An 11,435-nucleotide genomic window follows, 5' to 3' on the forward strand; every position below is an offset into this window, starting at 1 on the left:
GAAGCCTGCAAAATGAATCCTGCAAGCACGAGGGGCCTCTCATTTGTCGACCACAAAGTGCACCTGCCTAAGAGACCAGGGAGGTTACTGAGTCAACCTTCTATGCCCAGGTGGAGAGTCACCTTCTGCCTGGGAAGGCCATCCAAGTCTGGGTGCCCGGAAGGCACAGCCACAGGCTCAAGGAGGAAAGGAAGGGGCTGGTGGGAGACGGGTCACTCACCAAGCGGCAGGACGAAGAAGAAGGGGAACCAGCAGAGCACGAAGACGCCCACGACGATGGCCAGCGTCTTGGCCGCCTTCTTCTCGCGGGAGAACTTGAGCAGGCGCACGGACAGGGAGCTGCGGAAGGTGTGGCCCTTGGCGCTGCGCATCCCGGGCGCCCCGTCGGTGGCGCCCGTGCTGGCTCCGCGACAGTGGATGCGCAGCACCACCTCCGAGGCCTTGCCGCGCTCCCGCTTGACGCCCGCCTCGAGGCTGCGCGTGGTGCTTCGCGCTACCACGTACACGCGGCAATACATGACCACGATGACGGCCATGGGCAGGTAGAAGGAGCACACCGAGGAGAAGACGGCGTAGCCTGCCTCCTCCGTGATGCCGCAGAAGCGCTCGTCAGGGGGCACGGGCTCCTTCCAGCCCAGCAGCGGCCCCACGGACACCACGAAGGCTACGGCCCAGAGCAGTGCCAGGATGGCGGCCGCCTTGCGCTCGGTCATGATCGCGGGGTATTTGAGCGAGTGGCGCACGCCCACGTAGCGGTCCACCGAGATGGTGCAGAGGCTGAGGATGGAGGCCGTGCAGCACAGCACGTCCACAGCGGCCCACACGTCGCAGAAGGCCCGGCCGAAGGCCCAGAAGCCCAGAACCTCCATGGTGGCCGAAAAGGGCAGCACCGTGGCGCTCAGCAGCAGGTCGGCCACGGCCAGGTTCACAATAAAATAGTTGGTGACCGTCTGCAAGTGGCGGTTGCAGGCCACGGAGAGGATCACCAGCAGGTTGCCCGCCACCGCGGTGAGGATGAAGGCGGCCAGGAAGACGCCCACGCCCACGCCCTGCGCGCTCACCACCAGCCCCCCGACGGCCGCCGTGCCGTTCACCTCGCCGCCCGCGCCCGCGGCCCCCGGCTCCCCGGCGGAGCTCCGGTTGTCCTCGCCGCCGCCCGCGCCCACCACGCCGCCGCCGCCGCCGCCCGCGGCTCCCGGCACGCCGCCCACTGCCGGGCCCTCCGAGGCGGCCGCGCCGCCCGCGCCGCCCCCACCGCCGCCCGCGCTAGAGCCCCCCGCGCTGCTGTCAGGGCGGGGTCCCTCGAAACTGACGCTCAGGAGGTCGCGGAAAGTCATCTCAACGCGCGGCCGTCGGGGGCCGGGCCCGGGCGCAGGACGGGCGGCTGGCCAGGAGAGGGGCCCCGGGCATAGCCGCGGGGCTCCGGCTGCAGCGCGGCGCGCGGGTCCCGTCGGGGTCCTGCCCGAATTCCTGCAGCGCGGGGCGCGACGGTCCGCGAGAGGAGCGGGGCTGGGGGGCGGCGGCCGGGGCTCCCGAGGCTGGCTGCGGAGTCGGCCGGAGAACCGGGGCCGGCGACGCGCGCCGCTCTGAGCGTGCCCAGGCGAGCCGGCCGGGCAGTGCAGGCAAAGCCACTGCGGCGCTCTCGACCGGGCGCGGGGGGCGGGACGGAGGAGGGGCAGCGCCGAGGAGGAGGAGGGGGCGGCCGGCGCCGAGGGAGGGGGCGCCCCACGCGCCCGGAGAAGGGGCCAGCGCGAGCCGGGCGAGCGGCAATTCCGGGGTCCGGAGGGGTCGCGGCGCTGGCACCCGCTCCGACCCCGCGGCAGCCACCCCTGCCCCACCGCGGGCGCCCACGAACGCCCTCTCTCCTCGCCGTCAGCTCCTCGCCCCTTCCCGCGCCGCTCCCGGGCCTCTTCCCCTTTTCCCCTCCGCCGCGTCCCCCTTCCTCCCGCCCTTTTCCCCAGCCTCTCGGTCACTCGCTGGTGCCCTTGGGCGCGCGGAACGGAGACGGCGCGATTCCCGGGGCCCGGGGCTCCCGGGCTCCCGGCTCCGGCCGCCAGAGAGCAGCAAGCACCCGGGATCTGCGGACTGCGGACCGGAGCGCGCAATACGGCGGCCGTCGCCTCCTGGGACTGCCTGGAGGGATCTGCCGCACCTCCTCACTCCTCTCCAGCCACTGGCCAGGCGAGGGTCTCAAACACCTCTGTCCGGTGCGGTGGAGTGGGGAGAGCCCCGGGAGGGATCAGATGCCAGCGCTGGTCCGTGATGGAAAAGGAACAAGAGACTATTTGGTTATGGCTCTTGGACCCTGCCCACCACCCATCGGTTTGCATATACCAACTTCTGCATTGTTACTCGCCTCCATGTCAGATGTCGGAATAAAACTTCCTTGTTGCACTAAATAAGTGGCCTTCTGGGGAGGGAGAGTTTAAGTGCTGGAGGGTGGGAAAGGGCACTTGGCCCGATGGTTAAAGAGTGGGGGGTTGGCAGACTGGCTGGCTCCACATCTGGCTGTGTACCATATGAGCTCTTTGACTTCTTTGTGTCTCAGTTCTTCATCTGTAAAAGGAGAGTAAGAGTAGTGTCTATTTAATGATGTGAACATTAAATTAGTTAGTACGTTGTTACCTCTCGAGAGCAGTGCCTGGGTTTGTTGGCTGCTGTTTTTAGGACTGTTTTTAGGACTTGGCAGGGCAGGATTGGGACAGGGAGGACAGAGGGCAGGGTGTGTGTGGAGATGCTTTGAACCAGGGACACAGGTGGAGGGTTGGATTTGAGGAGCCTCTTGCTAACTAGCAGGACTGGGTAGGGAGAGACAGAAAGACATAAAATTACTAACTAGCAGGACTGGGTAGGGAGAGACAGAAAGACATAAAATTACTAACCGGTCATGCTGGACAAGTTAGGTGGCAGGGGAAGGGAATTGCAGGGAAGATAATAGCACCCTGTAGGGGCAAGATGAAGAAGGCCTGGGCTGTGCGGGGAGGGTGGGGAGGTGAGGGTCCATTTGGAGAGGTGTCTAGGAAGAGGTGGAGAACTCAGAGCCTTGGTCCCACTGGCTGTGGATGACTGAGGGCAGGATGTTGGAGAGACCTGGATGAGAAGGTGCTTTGGAGAAAAAGCAGAAAATGGTGCAAATGTTGAGATGGGTTACCCGCCCCCCCCCCCCCCCAGGAAGCTAAAGCTCTTAGAGTCCTGGCTTAGAAACAGCTCTTCCAAGACCCTCAGTTTCCCCATTACGTCTTCCATCTTTTACTTGGGTCTTTGAAAATTTACTATAGAAGAGTAGGCATGAAAGTCAGGGGGGCCATGGTGACCCTGCTGGTCTTTAGGTTCTTTGTGATCCAGTGGTGAGACCTGATTTAAGATGAATCCCTAGCACCTGTGTTTCTCTCCGCTCCTTTATGAGACCCCTTTAGAGCGAGCGTAATGAAAAAGGAGAATTTCATTCCACAAGAGAGAGGTTAACCCCTAGGCTGATAAACCTGGACTTCAGCTCCCGTGAGAGGTCATGAGGGGTTTGAGGAGATCTGGACCTTCTCCCCTCTCGTGAAGATGGTGCAGGCGGTTGTCACTTGCCGAGTCAGAATGCTGAATGGGGCAGAATGCTGATGGAGAAGGCGTTCCTGATGGGTATTCTGTTGTTGGGGACCAGCGGCCCCCAGTTCCCTCCCACCCCACCAACCTTTATTTGTTCATTCAACACAAATAAAACACCAGCTATACGCCGGCAACTGTTCCGGGCACTGGGGATAGGATGTTGAATAAAGCAAAGCCCCTCCTGAGGCTCACGTTCAAATGGCAGAAAGGGTCGCTAAGCGTTAGGAGGAGAGCTGTCCCATTGCTATGGACTGAAGTTTTCTCTGGCTTTGATATCTGAGTCCTGGAGACTCTCTTCAATTTAAGCTTCAAAGAAAATCCAAATCCAGAGGAACTCTTTCCCATTACCTCCCCACCTCTGAATAGCAGTGGAATCTGAAAGAGTACAAAATCATGCATGCCATTGGAAGACACGGTTAAAGCTGCCACTTGCCAGATCAGTCCCCTATGAAGAACATGGACATCCATTCTATTCTTCAGCTGCAAATGGGTCTCTTGTCCTAGCCTGATCTTTGAGCTTACTATGGCTTGACCCTACCCCTGGCTACCACCAGACCCATAATCCCGACTGACCCACAACCTCAGCCTTCCTGATGCCCCTAATTGTGTCATTCAGTCCAGTTACATCCTGTGGTCAGGGCTCGGGTCTACCTTCTCTCATCCTCAAGACAGCAGAGTTTGGTGCTTAGGACTGGCACCTCTCGCTGGTCCTGGGTCAGGGAGTATGTGGGGAAATGATGTTGTTTGTAGGAAGGAGATACTTGTAATTTATCCTCCCAGCCCCATCCCTCTGTCAACTGAAGCTGCAGGGGACTTGAGGTCAGTTATGATTTGATTATTTATGCTAATTTTTGCTTAAAATTAATGGAGTTGGAGGTTAGTGATTATATCTCCCATCACAGTGGAGATGGAAGAGGTTGGGGATGGGCGCCAATAGAATGATATCCTACTCAGAGCCTGGCAAGCAGCCCACTGCTCTGTGGACCCTTGGAGTGGCTGTTTGCTTTGCAGCTGTGTTTGCTTCTGCTCCTAAGAGATATTCTTTTGTTTCTTTTTATGTTTTTTAGGAGAGGAAATAAGCTGGGAAACAGGATATTGGACAAAGTTGGAAGACACACTAGGGTGGAAAACTCCCCGAGTGGGGCAGAGATTAGTTGCGGTAGGTTAAGAGCTGTACTAAACAACCCCCAAATGTCAGTGGCTTAGCGCAATGAAACTTTAATTCTCATTTACTCAACATCCAGTGTGAATGTACCTGGTTGGCAGCTCTCATGGACAGGTCTCCAAGAGGCAACTCAGGGATCCAGGCTCCTTCCAATACGTGGCTCCACTTTTTCCCAGAGCCTGGGAATTCTCCAGGATCCTGGAGACCTCTTCTAAATTGTCAACATCCAGCTGCCCAAAGAATAGAGGGGGAGCGTGGAGGATTATGTGGACATTTTAGGAACCACACCCAATACCTCTGTCTGAGCCCACGCTCCCACTTAGATGCAGCGGGGAGATGTGATTCAGCCAAGTGCCCAGGAAAAGGGAACAGGATTTGATGACCAGCCAGCCTGTCTGTGTTGCAGGACAGCAAGAGTCCCGGGAAGACTTGATTTGGACATTAGTGAGGCAAAGCCTCATGGGTGGATTGTGAAAAGAGCAGGTAGATTGGCTGCTGTGAACCCCACCCAGCTAAGGGAATCTCTCACCTTCTTGCCTAGAAGTCTAGTCCTATAATCTGGGTCTCCTCACTCCAAGAACCAGTATTTCTCATTACATCACATTTTCTTTGTACCTCCTAGTACAAGTAACATACAAGTTTATTACCTCCTCCGGCCCCTGAGATCAGATTGCCCATTGTGGGTAATGCGAGGAGCGGGAAGACGGTCCCTAGGGATATTCTGTGGGAATGAAAAGAAAGATGAGAAAGTTCCAGGGATAAACTTTGCTAACCTGACAATTTCTGTGACCCTCAAACAGAGAGGCGAATGTTAATGAGGGAGATTTCCTAACACAGAATTAAAATAGGCCAGTCAACTCGGAGGAAGTGGCCTATAATCAACTTGAGAGGCCAGGCAGGGTTGCATGACTCCAATCCCAATTAGGGAGGCTAAGACAACTCCTGCTGGGATGTCAACCTTCCAGCTCACAAATAAGATGGCCCAAAGCCATTTTCCATTTCCTTTCTCCTGGGCCAAGATTCTCTAGAGAAGACAGTGAAGAAAGGAGGATTTCCCTTGATAATGATTCCCTAGAGGAATGGAAGGTGGAGGAAACAAACAAACAAAAAATCCCAAGTGTCCCAGGAAAAATATTAGGAAGCGAGACTGGCCTTCCCCACGTTTGTGTTCTCCGTGCCTTATCCCTTGGGCTCCTACCAATTCTCCCTTCCTCTCTCTTCTGTAGGTTAGTCACTGATTCTTGAATCCTTCACTTCCCCATAAATGTAAAATGGTGATAATAACCGTCCCATGTGGGGATTATAGTGTCTGCAAAAATCCCACTCACCTCCTCCTTTGGGTCCCCCATTGGCTTTGATTTCTTCCTCGGCAATGCTTTGTAATTTCGTTGTTGACCTCTAGTACCTGGAGATAGGGGCCCTCTTGGGATTTTCCGTGACTGTGACATATTTGTCCCTTTGTGCCCAGCAGCCGGTGCAGGCCTGGGCTCTCGAGTTTGCTCAGGGAGTTTGTTCAGTTGGTGGATGAACGTGGGAATCAACAGATGAAGACAGGAAGGACTGCATACTCCTGAGTGTCACTGAGAGTTTGAATGTATGTGTGCCAGCCTTTTGCAAGAGGCAACTAGGGGGGACTTCACACATTCCAGGGAGCCTGGTCTGTTTATGGCAGGAGAAGACACCTTTCTCCCAGGAGGAGCGCTTCTGGGAGGCGCCAGCTGCGAGCCGGATTACAGTGTTACATGCCCCTGCTCCCAAAAGGGAATAGAAAGGGCCCAGGGTTGGAATATGTCTGACATGTTCCTGTGGTCTTTGGATTGGACTCTTCTCTAGGGCCCCAGGACTTTGAAGGAAGGTGGTCACTGGACACTGCAAGACCCAGTGACTTCTCTGATCTGGGTAGAAGGCCGCTCTGGGTCTGTACATACATAGCAGAGGGACATCATTGACTCGTTCAGCTAATACCCATTTGAAATCATCTGGTCCCACCGACTGGCCACCGAGAGAGTACCAGAGATTATGTGGGGAAAGGTTACAAGCAGATTTTTCCCCCCCATTCTTCCTTTTGAAAATCAGAAGCTAAATGCTGGTGTTTTATAATGGCCTCTTTGAATCCCTCCAGAGATCTGTTCTTTGGTGATTTAGTTAGGATCATAACCTTGTGTCATGGGTTGAATGCTGGTTCCCCAAAGGATATGTCCACGTCCTAATCCCTGGAACCTGTGAATGTTACCGTCTTTAGAACAAGAGTCTGTGCAGATGTAATTAAGGTAAGGACTTTGAGACAAGATCATCCAGGATTATCCAGGTGGACCCCACACCCAATGATAAGTAGCCAGCGGGAGATGAGACACACATACACAGAGGAGAAAGTGATGTGAAGATAGAGGCAGAGAACGGAGTGATGTGACCACAAGCCAAGGACGGCCAAAGATTGCCACCAGAAGCTGGAAGAGGCAAGGAATGGATTCCCCTGCCCCTGCCCCCCAGAGCCCTTGGCAGGAGTGTGGCCCTGCCAACATCTTCGCCACTCAGCTGTGGGAGTTAGCACCCAAAGGGGCACCAGAGCCTCGCTTTTCTTCTTTTGCACGATTGAATTGTGACCCAATGGGTTTTTATTAGGAAAGTTTCAGGTATGGTTTTTAGGGGATCTTGCTCTACTTTGGGGGCCTGTTTTTGACCCTCAGGTTTACTGTGGTTAGAGAGAACCAGGTCAGTTTAATTAGCTTCTGTCATCCAGGATTCAGCACTGAGGTTCTGACCAATGTGTGTAAAATTAGTAACAGCTCAGGTAACCCAGGCTCACACGCGTCCAAACGAATTCTCAATTCTTCTATGAATAGTTTGCTGGTCTTCTCTGGGTTTAGGGAAATCTTTAATTATAGTTACTAATTCGGTTCTGGTTAATTAATAACTGGTTATTATTAAGTTCTGGTTAATTAATTAATTAATTCTACAATTATTTGCATACCTGGCTCATGCAGGCATGAATCTTTAGAGGTGACTGGCATTCAAGGATCTTAGGAGTGGTTGGGGAAAGCATAGGGGCTGGACAGGGGAGGAGGAGGGAGGAGTCACTGGAGGCGTGGAGGGGGAGCAGTGGAAGGGTAAGGGGGAAGAGGCAGGGCTGCATCTAGGGAAGTAAGTGGAGAACAAGGAGGGGGAAGATGAAGGACAACGGGTCTAGTTTGCTGTTACTTAAGTTTTCAAATTGCTCATTAGCTTTGGTCAAAGAATCTTTCAGTGAAACAATTTTTAAATCAGAATTTCCTTTGGGGACCTCTGCACACTGATCAAAATATCTTCCTTCTTCCTTTTGTTTTCTAAAGTGTCTCTCAAATGAACAATTTTGTGCAAGTCACGTGTTCCCCGAAGTGGCCACTGAAAGTCTAAATGATCCTTGGTGAACTTAGGCCGTTTAGAAAGACAGGCACAAGAATTTGGATTCAAATGAGAATAATGTGTCAGAGGCAGGCGTTTTCCCTGGAGGAGGAGAGGACTTGGATGACCCATGAGAGCTGGCAATGGTCTGTAGAAAGGTGATGCTTTGACACCTTGTGTCTTTAGGACCTCAGCTGACAGGGGCTGTCTCCAAATGCAGACCTGACAATTTGTACTCCCTATGGAAGACCAGAGAGAAGACTCTCTCTGGACAACGTATTGAGATGGAAGAAGAACCTCATCCAGCTTCATCGGTGACCCAGAGCAGGTTGTCTGAACGGATTCTAGTATAGTGAGAATGACAAACTCACCGCTCTATGAGGCTGGCTTGATCTACAGCCTACAGGGGGCCTCTGCCTGTGTTCTGCCCTGTGATTCTCCGTCTGGTGACCAATAATTTTGACAGAACAGCACCAAATGGAAGCATAAATGAGAATAAAAGATGAAGAGGAATGGCCCAGTTCCACCAAGGATCCAAACAAAGGAGATCCAATCAAAAATATCTGGGCACTCAACCGATAATAAGTAGCTAAGGACTCAATGCAAAGGGAGGGGAGTTTGGACTAATTGCTGGCTTACCACACTGGTGTGGATTTGACAAGTCATGATTTGCAAGGCACAGAGGGCTCACATGTTGTCTGCACCTGGCGGAAGGCTGGGGTCTGCAGGATGGGCAGTGAAGACTGTGTCTTGTTGGGCCCTCCAGGAATACTGTGGACATAGGTGAAGACCTCCTAGATGAGAACAAACGGAGGCTGTTTACTCAGAGCCTGCTGCAACAGGGAGTCGCCACCATTACTTGCATTTGTCAGGGACTTAGAGGCAGGCAGGGAGTGGGAAGCTGTTCTAGCACAAAGAGAAAGGAAGGCTTCAGGTGTGCTGTGACTGGAAGTTGTTGACATGGGGACACTGGAGGGAGACTGACTACAAGAGGGAGCATCTTATGTGATTAGTGGGGGGAGCATCTTTGCCTTTATCTGGTGGGTCCTGGGTTGGAAGCAGGTACATGAAATCAAGAAGCTGGAAGTCATTGAACAATTCCTGACCATTCCAGGTCCATTGCAGTGAGCATTTGGTTTCCTGGGCTGGTTGCTACAGATTGTGGGTAAGAGTTCCATTGTCATATATGGTCTGGCCATTGTCCGTTTGTATATTCAGGTTCTGAGGAGATATTGGTGTCTTGCCCCAGTAAGTTCACAGTATGGGTAAGGAAATCAGATGTACATTAAAGGATAAGACTATATGTGCCTGGAATCAGTGGGTTCCTCTGGGGCCAGGTGGAGGTGTCGGGCTGTGGGCAGGTGGCTGGTCAGAGCAGGCTGGCGGGGTTGGCCAATGGCTTCCTTCTGAGAGTAGGTTACCAGTGTAGGGCTGACCCAAGGATACTGGCCTTATCTCTGACCAGCCCCGATTTAAGCTCTTTCTACTTTTTAAACATTTCCTTTGGCATTAAGAGATCTTCCCCAGCTGTACCTGGTACCTTTGGGGGGAGTACTTTTAGGTATATTCTAAGGTTGGGGAGGAAGTGGTATGGTTTTGATAATAGGGGGCCAAGGTGAAATTACAGCCTGCAGTCTCTCCCTGCTGTGTGGGAAAAGCATTGTCACACCTGCACACAAAGATGCTTTGACAGTCACATCCTCTGACAAGCCGGAGCTGCCCCAGTGCCATTGTGTTAAGAATCAAGACGCTGTGATGCCACAGATTTCCCAGGTGGGGAGGGGTGAGGAGATGGTGGGGATTATAGGGGCTTTGTTCCTTTCTTGTGCTATTTAATGCATTTCCTTCCCCTTGAAGGTTGGCTCTAGGAGTAACTATAATTCCTAATCTCCAGTTATTGCGAATCTAGGGTGACTGAGTGGGGGCCACAAGATTCTGCCAACAAAACCTCACTTACTGGTTTGGCACAGTGCCTGAAAGGCCACGTCCTGGCTCCACTCTTGGGTTGATCATTGCCTCCCATTTCCCCATTCATTCTTTCACAAATATTTATTACAAGTGCACACTATACATCAAGCACTTTGCTGGGCAGGGGGGTAAAATGTTGAGTGAGATACAGCTTTGTAGTCAATCATGGGAGACGGGTGATAAGATACTGTAGTCAATCATGGGAGACGGGTGATAAGACACAAAAGTGCAATGAGTCTAGTGCAATGAGAAACACACACAGGGCACTGTGCAAGGACCGTGCAGGGCACCGGGCAATGTAGATGGAGTGGTGAGGTCAAGTGCCTCCAAGAGGATGCCATTTCAACTGAGACTGGATATTCAGAAACACCGAGTTCGTGAAGAATAGACAGATGCGCCTCAGGCAGGAGAAAAGCATGTAGAAAATTCTCAGGCCAGGACAATTTTGGCATTTTTGCCACCAATTTGGTGAGCTTAGAGTACAGAGAATGAGGATTGAGGGCATGAGTTGCTGCTACACAGGAAGCTGGGGGCCACAGAGATGCAGAAAGGTGTCTACATTTAATTCCAATGGAATATTTGAGTCAATGGAATATTTTCCAGGAAACTTCTTATTAAAGCGTAAGTATGGAGAGAGAACTGCATAAATCATGGGTAAATGGCTTGCTGAATTTTCATAAAGTAAACACACTTGTGTAACCATCACCCAGATGAAGAAATAGTATGTTACCCTTACTCCTGTCCCATGGGAGGCTGCCAGTGGGCATCTGGACCTTCCCAACTGCCTGGTCCTTGTGTGGCTCTTGGTCAGGAGCTCCTGCAGGATTGTCACTGTTACTTAGGGTCCTCCCCTGGGCTGATGACATGGTTCATGTTTGCCTCTTTTACTAGACTTGAGGCTGTTTGAGGGCAGAGACATATCTGTTCTGTTAACCCTTGGGTCCCCACTCTGGGCTTGGGTCATTTGTCATGACTGACCCACTGACCACCCAAGGTAGAGGCCACTGTTTAGACTGTGAAAACCCCCCTACTCATAAGCAGTCACTCCCTATTCCCCCCCACTCAGCCTCCCCCATCCTGGGCAATTGCTCATCTACTTTTTTATTTCTTAAGATTTATTTATTTATTTATTTATTTATTTATTTATTTATTTGAGAGAGAGGGAGAGAGAGAGAGAGTGGGGAGAGGGGCAGAGGGGCAGAGGGAGAGAATCCTCAAGCAGACTCCCCACTGAGCACAGAGCCTTCTCCAGAGGGTTCCATCCCAGGACCCTGAGGTCATGACCTGAGCTGAAATCACGAGTTGGACATGTAACAGACTGAGC

General features: G+C 52.8%; 1 protein-coding gene across 1 annotated transcript in view; it reads right to left on the minus strand.

The window, feature by feature from the left end:
- The window catches only part of ADRA1D (adrenoceptor alpha 1D), an 18,063-nt gene extending 16,452 nt beyond the window's left edge, over positions 1 to 1,611 (minus strand). Inside the window, exon 1 of the mRNA XM_006744313.3 lies at positions 221 to 1,611. Coding sequence (XP_006744376.2) covers positions 221 to 1,337 — 1,117 coding nt within the window. The 5' untranslated portion in view covers positions 1,338 to 1,611. The remainder of the gene's footprint in view (positions 1 to 220) is intronic.
- Positions 1,612 to 11,435: the final 9,824 nt, after the last annotated feature.

This window comes from Leptonychotes weddellii, chromosome 10 (assembly GCF_054177405.1).
Source record: "Leptonychotes weddellii isolate Sample4059 chromosome 10, ASM5417740v2, whole genome shotgun sequence".
Taxonomy (NCBI): domain Eukaryota; kingdom Metazoa; phylum Chordata; class Mammalia; order Carnivora; family Phocidae; genus Leptonychotes; species Leptonychotes weddellii.